The sequence below is a fragment of the Muntiacus reevesi genome, chromosome 5 (genome assembly GCF_963930625.1).
Source record: "Muntiacus reevesi chromosome 5, mMunRee1.1, whole genome shotgun sequence".
Taxonomy (NCBI): Eukaryota; Metazoa; Chordata; class Mammalia; order Artiodactyla; family Cervidae; genus Muntiacus; species Muntiacus reevesi.
This window is the reverse complement of record NC_089253.1, coordinates 80,557,714-80,571,608: the sequence shown is the minus strand read 5'-3', so window position 1 is coordinate 80,571,608 and position 13,895 is coordinate 80,557,714. Positions and strand designations below refer to the sequence as shown.

General features: G+C 34.1%; 1 protein-coding gene across 15 annotated transcripts in view; it reads right to left on the bottom strand.

Annotated features, from left to right (window-relative positions):
• CEP170 (centrosomal protein 170) overlaps window positions 1-13,895 on the bottom strand; it is a 132,979-nt gene that overhangs the window by 28,464 nt on the left and 90,620 nt on the right. For 13 of the 15 annotated variants that reach the window (XM_065935630.1, XM_065935624.1, XM_065935629.1 and 10 more), the window contains 3 exons: window positions 10,752-10,901; window positions 7,638-7,764; window positions 3,579-5,414 (listed from right to left, as the gene is read on the bottom strand). In XM_065935630.1, the coding sequence (XP_065791702.1) occupies window positions 3,579-5,414; window positions 7,638-7,764; window positions 10,752-10,901 (2,113 nt within the window). The remainder of the gene's footprint in view (window positions 1-3,578; window positions 5,415-7,637; window positions 7,765-10,751; window positions 10,902-13,895) is intronic. The other 2 variants (XM_065935632.1, XM_065935639.1) reach the window with 1 other exon arrangement.

The window sequence follows — 13,895 nt, the reverse complement described above, 5'->3', positions numbered from 1 at the left end:
TTTTTGTGGGAAATTAAGCCACAAACACATTTAATATGTATGAGCATGTAACAAAAAGATCATGGTGTTCTGTATTGGTCTTTGACTTGAGAAGAAATAACTCAACCCATGCATGTCCAAGAGTTAACATCATCATCTATAAATTTTGAGGATTACAATAAAAATGGGAAAAAAGTCTAAAAAAATTTTAAGGATGTTAACATGATTTTTGAAAATTTTAGAATGTATACTTAAAACATAATGAAATCTAACTGCCTTACTTTGATAATTCAGGGTGAAAGTGAAAATAAGTCACACAGTTGTGTTCGACTATTTGCAATCCCATGGACTATAGCCTGCCCAACTCCTCTGTCCATGAAATTCGCCAGTCAATAATACTGGAGTGGGTTGCCATTTCCTTCTCTAGCGGATCTTCCTGACCGAGGAATCAATACAGGTCTCCTGTACTGCAGGCAGATTCTTTACCTACTGAGCCATTGGGGAAACCATACTTTGGTAATTCAGGGTACTTAGTTTTAAATACATCTTATTAAAATACATCTGGATATTTTAACATAACTTTATATCGAAGGATCATTGAAAAAACTTTTGAAGTGTTGAGGAGGAGGTGGACTAAACTCCTGAAAGCATACTACATCAGAATTAAAGAAACACAAAAGAAATCTTATTCTTAATTTTGCCAAATAACATTTCCGTTTTATTTTTATATATTCATTTCTTGGAAAAGCTTTTTCTAACACAGGCTAAAGTATACAATTTAAAGCTTTACAGAATTATTTTTATGTATTAGTTTGGATAATTTCACAGGTTCCAGGGTCAGGCATTTTTAAGATTTTTAAAAGTTTACAGTGTGCTTAGCAACACTGACAAGGATGGTTTCACATTCTTTTAAATATTTCAAAAGCTAGGAATTTTTCCTTTCTCCATTTAAGATTTATAATTATAGTAAGTAGAAATGTTGTAATTACTATTTACCACACATAACTATTTTAGTATGTTACCACTGACTGAAAGGTCCAGGTCATTGTCCTAGATAGGATATAAAACTGGAAATGGGCATCTTAAAAGAATCTGAATATATATTCCTGGACCACATTGTGGCTTTAGGTTCAAAAAGGTAGGAGAGAGAACATGGACTTGGTAAAACATCATAATTACAAAGATTATAGTGAATAATACCAAAATATTTATATTGTCTATTGGTTATATATATATACTTCTGATAATAATCCAATAGTCTAGCTGTTCTCTGGAAGTTTGCACATAAGTGGAGTCTGTTTCTCAGCACTAGACTGATTGTTGTAGAAAAAGCAATAGGCTGGGAATTAAATGCCTTGGATTCACAACCTGTTCTTGATATATCTATGTGACCAGGCAGGTTATTCCATCTCTTGGCTTTAGTTCTCTAAACTGAATAACCCTTCAAACTATTAAATCCAATGATGTTAATTATTTAATATACTGCTAGTAAGTTTGAAGAAGGCCAAAGTCACATACCTCAATCTGCCCTAGGAAATTTCATTAAGTAATTCAAGGTACTTTTTGGACACAGAAAGATGCATGTTTATCAAGTTCTGTATTCAAAGAAGAAGAAAACAAAATATAGGCTAAAATATAGAATTTGAAGACATATTTAAAGACATACATATACATATATATAAGGACATATATATAATAAATATATATATATAGTATCTTATAGCTGTTTCTCAGACTTATTAGAAATAATCATATTTGGTTTGCAACTCAAATAAGTCCCTCTGTTAAACATTGAGAATAAAATCAGATCACTCATGTGTTAAGAGCTAGACAACTAGTACAGAAGGAAGAGTTACCAAGAGTTTCATGCTACATGGTAACGTACAACTTATGTTAAGACAGAAGAGCACTTAAATGTTTTCATGTACTTAAACAGACTTGAGGTGAGCAAACAAACACTGTGGCAGAAGAAACCTCATCAGAGTACACACGGCAGAACGCAGCACAAAGGAAATGTGTACCGAAGAAGCACAGCCACGTGGAACACCAGGTAACAACAGGGGGTGAGCATAAAGCAAGTGAGGTAGTTTTAAAATTCTTGGCAACAGACCCATTAGCCACCAACCAAAGTCTGAAGTGTAGAAACAAGGAGGACAGGAGTAATAAAGGAAATGTCACCTATTCTTTTGGAATCTAGACTCTAGGTTATCTGTCCTCAGCTCCTCACATGATGATTACCATCACCTCACCCACAGACCAGGAGACAGGAATGTGAATGGAGTGGAGGAAAGGAGCAGTGAAGAGAAGAGAGGAGGAACAGAAAATGAAAAAAATAACACATGCAAAGTACTATGGTTTGGGGTTTTATGGGCTGAACTGTGACAGAAGTAAAAGTTTAAAAGAAAAGACTGCATACCAACTTTCCCTTTACTCTTCACTCAAGATTTAGGGCTCACTTAGGTAACCAACAAAAATGAATCTTTATGTCCTTTAACAGTTGGTTTCCCCTCAAATGTCCTTTTTCAGCCACACCCACATGAGACTGATTATGAAGTAATAAGACCACATTTACAGGATACACACAAATATCTGTCTTGCTACTCTTTGGTCACACATGTATTCTCACTGGCTACAGCTCTGAAAATGAAGTATATACACAGACAAATATGCCAGAAGCAGTTAATTCTGGTGGGGAGAAAGTAGCTCTTGTAATTATCACAATCAGTGACAGCTAATTACTACAGTTAAATGATATGACGGCCCATTATGAGGTAATGCTCATAACCAGTTAAATTTCTATAGCCCAATTTTGCCCATGTGCTTAGTGACTGTCTCACGAATCCATCTTCTTCCACTGAAATAAAGGATTAGTTTCCGCCCACCCCAATCATAAATCAATTTAATAAAAATTAGACATTTCAAAATAAACAGGAAAAGAGTAAAACTCATTTTTCATTTAGTTCTGAAAGGAGTAACAAAAAGTATACTACTGTTCTTCAGATTCACAAGAACTTAGAATTATGTTAGGATATTTAAAAGTTGAACATGTTTTCAGAAACACATATTCATTTTTATTATATAGACCAGATAATAATTCCTAATCTAAGTCTAAAACACAAACCCAGATACCTCACCAACTAGACAATTAAAATTCCCAAATCGGTTCAATAATACTTCAAATTTTGAATTCACTGTTTTGTACCAGGACTTTAACTGGAAGTGTATGTAACTTCTGAATTTTCCTCCTGGTGGCTCAGATGGTAAAGAAACTGCCTGTAATGCAGGAGACCTGGGTTTGATCCCTGGGTCAGGAAATCCCCTGGAGAAGGGAATAACAACCCACTCCAGTATTCTTGCCTGGAGAATTCTATGGACAGAGGAGCCTGGAGGGCTACAGTCCATGGGATTGCAGAGAGTTGGACACAACTGAGCCACTGACACTTTCACTTCATTTTCAAGCTAACTAAAGTAAGGAACAAAACCCTCTACAGTATGATCTTTCTGCTGAAAATTTTGGGAATCGGCTAACAATTTTTCAAAGAAGTCCCAAAACATAAAAGAAATACACTAATATTATAAAAAGTCTGGATCGAATTTACCTGAAGGAGAGCCATGTGCTGAGGTCATACTTTTGACCTTGGAGTCGGATAGTCGAGAGATACTGTTAGCTCTAATTCTAGGAGAAAATTTATCTGAAGGTACTAATCTGGCTCCACTTCTAATGATGGCTTCTGCGGTCCGCGAAGAGGCACTACTTCTAGAGATCGTTGCTTCAGAGTCACTGCGAGCCGATAATGAGCCAAGCCTTGTTCTACGAGGCTGAGCCAACAAATCAATCCTTGAAATGCTACGCCTTCCTGTGGGAGGTTTGGATGTCGAACTTGTTGTGGACACTTCAGAAGCAACAGATGCTTTGTCAGCATCAGCAAGTTCACTGTCCGAAGCTTCACCAAGTCGGGCTCTGCGCAAGAGGGAAGTCCTGGTAGGTCGTGGCCTTGGGAGAGTGGTGGATTTACTGGACGAACCAGGTGCTCCAGGAGAAGTCTTGGATTTAGTTACTTTACCTCCTTCCAGTTTGGAATGTGCATGCTCATCAGTTGAGGTAAGTGGAGTCCTTCCATGAGATTTACAAGAGTAAGTTTCCTGGTCAGATGACATAACATCAGAGATGGCCGAGTGAGGTACACTAGAGGTTTGGTCATCATCTGTTAAATCTACTGAAGGCTGCCTTATTCTTCCACTGGACTGCACAAATTTACGACCCTCTGCCCGAGAACCTATATCTGCGGAACGACTTTTTGTTTTTTTTTCAATTTTCTCCCTAGCGCCCGAAGATGACGACTTTGCAACATCTTTGGAAGGAGAACCTGTGGAACACCTATCTTTATAGAGACTAGTGAAACTCTTTCGCTTTTGGGTTGACTTTCTTTCAGTCTCTCCAGTAACCAGACTGATGGTACTAGCTGTGTCCACATCAGATTCGGGTGAAATGGAGTTGTCTCGGTTATAGCTGGGAGTATCTGGGCCTTCATCAGTTTTAGTATCTTCACGCAGTTTAGCTTCTAGAAAAGCCATTACTGCTTCCGTGTCTTTTAGAATAAGGGTTGTGTCCATACTAGAATCAGTATCCATGGAATCACTTCTTTCTCTTATTCTGCTGGCTGTTGTTAATGCTAAGGAAGGGGGTGTTGATGAAGGCTGTTTATTTATATGGGGGATAAGCTCTATGGGTATGTTGGGGCTAGGTTTTTCTATAGTGAAGCTTCCTTGTCGCACTAATGACTTGGAGGATTCTTTCTTGTCTCCTCCCTTTGAAGTCTGACTTTTCAGAATTTCCTCAGCTTTTCTTCTCTTACCCTCGTTTTGTATTGCTCTTTCTCCTTTGCCTGCAGAAAGTCCTGGAATTTTTTCTTGAAGCTGTGACTCCTGCTTAAAAGACTCCTCCCTACATCTATCTATCTGACCTGCAATGTTTTTTGAAGAAGATAATTTAGTAGGTGTCCACTGTGCCTGTTCCTTTTGTTCGTGCTGCTGGATTTTAGCTAATGTTTGCTTTACCAAAGAAGCTTCCTTATCAGTTTCACTTTTCTCCTTTCCAGAGTAAGAGCTGCCTAAGTGAAGCAGGGTTTTACTATCTCCACCATTTCTAAGAGTCTCACCATTCACTGCCCTGTTCGTTTTACTCAAGGCTCTGTCAGTGTCTTGCTTATCTTTCTGGTATACCTGTGCAGGTGCTTCTTTCTCCTGAAGCTCCGTGTCTTGCTTTTCTCCTATCTCTGACCTCTGTGCTATAACCTTTGTTCTGGAGCTCTCAAGAGACTTTTCTTCACTTGGAAGCTGGGGAAGGGTTCGTCTCCTTCTCTCTCCCTGACTAGCCAGGGAAGCTGCTGAGCCAGTACTTCTCAGTGAAATGCCAGATTCACTGATATCTGTATCTGTAAAAGAAAACAACAAATAAGGAACTTACTGGGGCAAAATAGTGAAAATAAGACAAATGTCATATTACCTTAGATTCTGAAGTTAAGAAATGGCTTAAGTATAAAGTAAAACTTTGAAGAAATAAGCCAAGATTGTGACAGTGTAATTTAAATAGAAAATGCAACACTGAGATGCACAAATAGGTACATTACTAACAGGAGTTAAGAGAGCAAATCTTATGAGATGAAAATTAGGGTCATCTTATCTTAAAACTACATCTGTTGCTCTCTTTTTCTTTTAATGTCTTTTATGGGAGAGAAGTTCACATTCGTGCTTTTGTGACTTGTCCCATCTGTGAAATTTCACTCACAAAAAATGGACTCTGCATAGTATATATAGAATTGTAAAAATAATGTCTAATAAACAGTTTATTTGCTATACTTTGAGTTACATAGTAAAGAATAATAATATACCTAATTTTTAATAAGCATCATTATCTACTGAAAGAATGACAAGTCTGGATTTCTTAAGTAAAACAGAAAATGTACAACTTTAACAACATGTTCTAAAAGAAAAAATTCAAAGCTAATTAAAAGATTTTTAACAATTATAAGAAAGGAAAAAGGTGACAGGATTTGTCATAATTTCACAAACTGACCTCCAACTAATAAAAAAAAAATTTCACAAACTGAGTTATTTTCAAATTATGATCTTTTGGTATATTAAAGATTCAAACTGAGAAGTTGATGGGAAAATATATAACTTCAACATTTCCATGTGACAGACTTTGAGAATATTACTTAAGGAGGACTTTCCTGACTGTAAATGAAATGTATTTCTGAGAAAAGGGATCTTTTCAGGGAAATATAAATTAACATATAAAGCATTTAAATCTTTTGGGTGTAAGTGGAAAAAAAGATACTAGATATAACTTCTGTGGCCATCCCTTTATAATTCTAAAATTTTAGCATCTAAATTTCATAGCAATACTGTGGCTATAATATAGGAAAATAACTTAACAACTTACTAATGTTACTTTAATTTAGCAAATGATCATGTTATTTGGTTATGTTTTATCTCTGCAGTACTACTTGAAGCACCAAACTAATTTAGTCATAGTTATTTTATCTTTTTGTACTTTTCTAGCATTTCTCACACTGTCCTGGCTCCTAACACATACTCAATGGATATTTGACAAGAACATTTTAGGATATAAGTAGATTTATCAGTTTATCTCAGTAAGCTCATTTAGAATATGATGAAACAGGAACAAAATAATGAAGACCAAGTATCATTAATTTTTATAACAAGGGTAGAATTTTGCTTTCCACAGCTAATAATACTTTTATAATGATTCTTTATAAATCCTCTAGCCTGACTTGCTTTTTGTTCCCCAAACAGTAATCAGTTTATGTGAACCAATCTGAAAATTATGCTGTCCTTCCAAATATTTTTGGTAATACTAAAAATTACTTCTAATTTTTATGATAAACTATACAGCTTTTCTAGTACACTGCTATGTACCTTGCTCAAATACTTGCTGACTAACGTTTACAAAATTCCTAAAATGATTTTTGGGTGCCACAATAAACACAAAATAAGTTTCTATTTCAACTTCCAGTGATAACACAGCTAAGAAAACAGATAAAAAGTCACATACAAATTCTCCTGAGGGTTTTACTTTTAATGAAGAATGTAATGAACTGAATCTAATAATAAAGTCATAAGAGGCATCAAAATTTTTGTTTTTTTAAAGAAACTTTATATTTCAGTTCACAGAAATATAGTAAAAAGGTAGTAATAAAAACCATATTATACATTGGTAAAAGATATATTTAATAAATTAAGTTGTATTAAGTAAATTTTCTTCATTGAACATATGGAAAAAAGTAGCATTTAAATATTTGATGTGTTAGTGAATGGGTCAGTTTGGAACTGTATTAGTCTTATTTTTAAATTTTCACATGTATATATGTTATATACATATAGTCATATATAAGTTTTTGTGAGTATACACACACACACACACACTTCATCTACAAATTACCTCTATTTTCAGTTAGGGTTACATTAATGATGTCTGCATTTTTAGTAAAAATAAAATCTATATATAGTAGCTTGAGATTATGTGAATATATTTATTTAGGTTTAATTCACTTCTCACTACACAGACTTAGCTTATAGTATTTTAAAAACTGAGGTATGGCTCACAAAAAAAAAAAAAGAAGGAAAGAAAATACCATGCTCTAAAGGAACAGGTACAGACAACTCCATTATTCTTTCTTCTTGGTCATGCCTTGTGTGATTGGCAGCCAAACTAGCCCATTGTGAAACCCAACGCTTGTTTCCAGTCGAAGATGTACCTTCCTAAGGGAAGAGAAATAAAAGAATGAAATGAACTAGTCTGTCAAGTCTGTTCTCATGTTCAGAGAATTTCATTTAGTCATTAAATTCCCTTTAACATATCATATAAAGCAATATTTAAACCTCACATTGATATACTATCATTTGTTATATTTCCTTATATATAAAGATTTTCGAGGGAATCTCTTTTAACTACAAGATTATTACAGTGAATGTAGTAAAGTTTTCTGTACTTATTAAGTACTAACAATGGTACTAAAATAAACTCCTAGAGCTTAAAATTTACTGCTGCTAAATAAACTTAGGTGTACTACAATAGCTTCATGGCTAGCACAGCAAAGTTAGTTTTACTCCATTCTATAGAACAGAGAGTCTAAGACCTATTTCTAAGTTGTTCTTCAGTCCTTTAAATGTTTCCATAAATCAGACTGGTTAAACACTCTCAGGGCATGTTAAAATCTGCCAGATCATGTCTTCAGGGATTTCAAATACAAGCCCAAAGCTTTAGGCTTCTTTAGCCTAAATACTTAGTATTTCCAGAAGAAGCTAGAACTCACTTAAATCTTTAAGAATTTTTGTTTAACCAGTCTGAACATAGACCTGTCCCATCTAGACCTGTCTTTAAGGCAAATGATTAGTCAAGTGTGAAACAGAATTTATTTTATTTATTTATTTATTTTTTTAAATATTATTTTATTAGTTGGAGGCCAATCACTTCATAACATTTCAGTGGGTTTTGTCATACATTGACATGAATCAGCCATATAGTTACACGTATTCCCCATCCCAATCCCCCCTCCCACCTCCCTCTCCACCCGACTCCTCAGGGTCCTCCCAGTGAAAATTTTTATTTTTTTTATTTTTTATTTTTTTAATTTATTTTTTTATTTTTCAGTGGGTTTTGTCATACATTGATATGATATGAAACAGAATTTAATTCATGATATGGTTCCATATATATGGATTATATATTGGTAATTCTTAAGCCCAGGTCAATCTATGTATTTAAGATAGAAGATCTAGGTGTATAGAAAAAAATGTTTCCTCACTAGAAACTTAAGTCAATGCTCAGTACTGAATCTGTAATGATAACTAAGAATTGGAAAACTCTGATTAAATTTTACTCTGAATTATTTCAGAAAGCATTTTATTAAAAGTGTCAAATGGCAGTCTAAAAACTGATAAATATCTCATAAGACTATATACTATATGATTTCAAGAATAATGGATTAAAATAGTAAGCTGCATACAAAGTGACATACATACAGTAAAGCCTAAAGATACCAAAGCCTGCAGAATCTTTGAATTCCCACCAAGACTTTGTGGGAGTTGTTCAAAGTTCTGAGACTGAAGGAGGTACCAGAGCCACTCACATCATTCTAGGAATACCCACAACAGAATGGGTTTCAAAGACACACATTTATGTAGACCCATTCTGTGAAGACTGTTCTAAATGGCTAGTTTAGGTGGTTCCTTCAAAGGCAGGTACATAGTTGGGCTATATATAAATTTATTTGGCATGGGCTGAGGGGTTAAAGAAGAGAAGAGGGAGTCCCAACAAGTTCAGAGTCACCAGCACCCTTTCTAAATTAATCAGAATACCAAAACACTGCTTTGAATAAGTATCACTTGCTTTCAGTAAGTAAATTAAGCATCTTAAAAAACATCAAAATAAAACTGTTTTGACAGTTTTCAGAAAATAGCAGACCATAAAGGGAAAAATTTTATATTAATAAGCAAATACTTATCTGAATTTAGTTGACTATAAAGAATATATTTCACACAAATACTTCATTTATATTTTGTTTTATTTATACCTTGATTTAATTTATATTTAGTATATATTTACTATTTGTATATTTTAAATTAATAGAAAGGTAATTAATGAATAAGAGAAAGGGTTAACACATCAAAGCTCTTTAAGGTTCAAATTCTGGCCTCACAAGGTATGAGTTTTAAGACCTTGACCAAGTTAATTTCTACATACTTCAGTTTCATTATTTGTAAAATGGTACGCAGAAAGCTTCCACTGAATGTTAGATCTTGTTAGCTGAATAAATTATAATACTTCTCAGTCATATATAATTTTTTTTTTACATTTCTTCCAATATATTAGTGTACAACGAAACTCTAATAACATTTCTAGTAAAGGGATAAACATTTGTTGACTGCATAAATCTAAGACAATTACTCTGCTGGGTACTTTCTATCCTTCATATCCTTCCCTATAAATAGGTTTTAGAAAAATATCATTTGCATAGATGAGAAAACTGAAGATGAGAAGAGGGGAAATGACTGACTCAAAGGTACTCTGTTAGATGTGGCAGTTCTAGGATCTGTACTCAGGTCTTAGAAGCTCTACTACACTACACTGACTCCGTAAACCATCAACCAATCCACCCTTTCTAGTTGAATCCTGGGATGCACTACAAGGGCACTTATTTAGGTTTTTAAGTTGTATGTATCAGGCACAACCTTGCATGATAGATCTTTCCATTCCAAATACATGACCTTCTAGTAAGTATATGAAGTGTGTGTGTGTGTGTGTGTGTGTGTGTGTGTGTGTGTGTTTATATATACACACTTTATCTCAATGTCAGAGATAGTGAGCATACAGCTCATTAACTGCTATGAAATTTAACATTTTCACTGACTGATAAAAAAATATTACAGTGTTTTACAAGAGGACATATTAACTGCTTGAAATAATATATAGCTGACCCTTGAAAAAAGTGAGGGCCGAGGGGGGATAAGAGCTCCAACCCACTATGAAGTCAAAATTCCATGTATAATTTTGCAGGTGGCCCTTTGTATCAGCGATTTCCAATCCTTGGATTCAACCGTGGATCATGTACTACTGTAGTATGTATTTGTGTGTGAAAGTGGAACTGTGCAGTTCAAACTTGTGTGGTTCAGGGGTCAGCTGTAATTAGCAAATGATAAATATTTATATTTTGCGCATGTAAAAGATGTGAGGAAGATGTGTATACCTCTGAGTTGTGAAATCCAGGTGTACTCAGTGGTTTTCTTTCTTCCATTACTACTGCAGCAGAACTGAGAGCCCAATCTTTTATCAGATCTTTATGTTTTTCATTGATAATAGGCCTATTATAATCTTGATTGTCATCTACTCCAAATACCTAGGAGGAGAAAATTATTTTATAAATGAGATTCTGAGTAGCAGATAAATATGTGAGCATTATCATTAACTTCTGAGGTAAAAAACAGTATTTTAAGTTAATTTCATAGGTAAATTCAATAACGAGGGAAACTTGCTTAATGAAAGGGTAACATCCAATAGGAGTAATAGCTGGAAATGAAAACAGGGCAGTGGTAGCTTATGTAAATGTAACTAACCTTTTTAAACATTTAGCAAATGTACCATTTGATAATAAATAAAAGATATTCAGGATATTACATTTGCTTTGTTAAAAGATGTTAATAATGTTAGGCATTTTAAGATGCCAAGTGTTAGGATAGAGTACCACACCACTTCAGCTTGTCTCTGCTTTTGAGAAGCATGCTGGAAGCTTAAAGCTTATGGTTGATTTTATCTGTTCCTTCCCAAACAAGTGCTTAATATGTATGTGAATACATGAAATAAATTTATACATATAATTTTCTCAGGTACTAAATAACAGATTTTATTGTATGATCTTTGTATAAAATATACTATAATTCTTAAACTTTGTGTAGAGTAGAGCATAATTTTTAAACTTTAAAGGCCTTTGTTTGAAATGCAGATTCCTGAGTCTGTTCACACAGGTTAGCATTTTCAATAAGAACGCTGTCTGTAGTCAACCCTTCTGAAATACTCTAAACACAGAGACCAACAATCAATCATGTACCTTTAAGGGCAGTTACCTGAGTCTTACTCATTTACTGACACAACTAAGGCTTTGAATTGACTGGGAAAAGTTTATAACTATATAAGCTTTAACACTGTTTTACTATTAAGTCTATTTGATTGCCAATGGTTATTGTTTATAGGTATTAGTTGTGGTTCTAGTTATTAAAAAAAACAATGGTAACATGTGCTTGAATTAACACTTTGTAGAAGAGAGATTTAGAATAAAATCAAAGAGCCTTCATTTTCTACAAAAATGGAAAAAATCTTTAAGTTAAACAATTTTCTAGAAAACTTTTTTTAATAATATGGTACTTTTTAATGATAGCTGATAAATTCTGAAGTCTACATTTAGTAAAGTAAATATCAAATTTGCAAAATTCACTGAACTTGGAAATGTTACCACTAGATATCATTACTTAATGTTTAATTCAAATATAACTGTACAGTTTTCAAGAATTATGATTTAATACTCTGTTGAACCACTCAATATTCAAATTATCTTTGTTTTAAGAGAAAACTGGGTATTATTTGACTATTAAATCAAATATTAATTTTTTTAGTATACAGAAGGGGGAAAAAAAAAACCCATTTCATTTTGCCAAACAGTAGAATTAGCAAGTTTAACAAGAACAGCAGTAAGACATACTAAATATATCTTTCCATGTGCTCTGCCTTCAACTCCACTTGTAAAGAAAGAAATTAGAACTACTAAGTTATGCGTGACTACCTTAAAATTTTAAAATTGTCTCTAACTCAAGTCACTTAACTCCATATTTACTGAAGCTTATTTCCTTATTTGCATAATCACACACAAAAAATTACAACTCAAGTTTTTCAGCAAAAGATAAAAATAATCACATGTGATTACTTGTATGTTGTATCTCTCTGGCACATTAATATAAAATTTACCTTCAGTTAATTTCTGATTTGAAGATATTTAATTCTAATCCATACTCGAAATGGACTTCCAAAACTTTGATCTCCTTAAATATCTAAGCATCAGCAGTTCCGAATCTATTAAATCTCTTCAAATTGCTTCTGACACTATTTTGAAATAATAATGGAAGACACACACACACAGAGAACTAATGTTTTTAGGGAAGGGGACTGAAGCTGTACAGAAAGTGTAGTCACATGACTTCCTACAGATTCCTCCTAAAACATCAGTGATATTAACAGCTATACACATACCTGTCATAGAAATAGCAATTTATTGATATTTTCCAAGCAAGTAATACGGCCTGAAGTAGTGCTTCCTGTCTGAGCAAGGAAGCCTTCAAAGTTTATACCTATATTTTTGATAGTGTTTTGAAAAATTAATGATACTAATAACTAGTTCAGCTTGAAATCTAAATTGTCATTTTCATGTCTCAGTATAAAAAATCTACAACTTTCATGTGAAAACAAAGAAGACAGAAATACCTATACTCTGTGTACTTTAAAGCTATGGTACTTTTCACATCTATAAAGTACATATAATCTGACATGCATACATAACTTAAACACAACTTGAAGGCTCCTCAAAGCAGAGACCAAGCTTGGTAGATTTTCTCATCTTTTCATTCTAGATTTTGTCCCCAGGTGATTGTCACCGAAATCACTAACTGCAAACAGTTACTCAACCTGTCTGCACTTTCTCCTCCTAGATGGCTCAGTTATATTACAAACACACTATGCTAACCTAGGCTCATGAATCTTTTCTCTTCCCCAGTATGCAGGGCTCAATTAAACCCCCAAACCTGATAAAGTACAAAATCAGGGTGTCTCTCACTCAGCTAAAAACTTTGTTAGATTAGAAGTCTAAAGTGAGAAAGAAAGAGCAGGTATCTGTCCAACTTTTGTATTTCCTAAGTAGAATCCTCCTCCTAAGTTTGTCAGTTTTTAATTTTTCCAAAGGGCATGGGGAAGGAGCAGGAGTGTTAAGGGAACAGAAAATTTCTTTTTGAACTTGTACTCTCTGTGCTCTCTGGTACTGGCAGTTTAAAAATAATTTATTTACCTTAGGGGCTGGGAGTGGTTTTCATGTATCTTCCCTATAATTCCCTTGATCCAGACAGATGCATCTCTATAGAGGGAAGTGACCTGTGACTCCTCTAGGAGCCTCTAGGTTTAGGGTAAGAAGATAGAATTAGGGAACATGTTCTCAATCTCTTCCTTTGAATGCATACATGTCATAAATAGCAATTCACTTTGGGATTTCACAGCTATACCTCATTGGCTACTTTAGTCTTAACAACCTGCTACTGAGGTATGGTAACATTATTTTTAAGTTGTTGGGTTCACC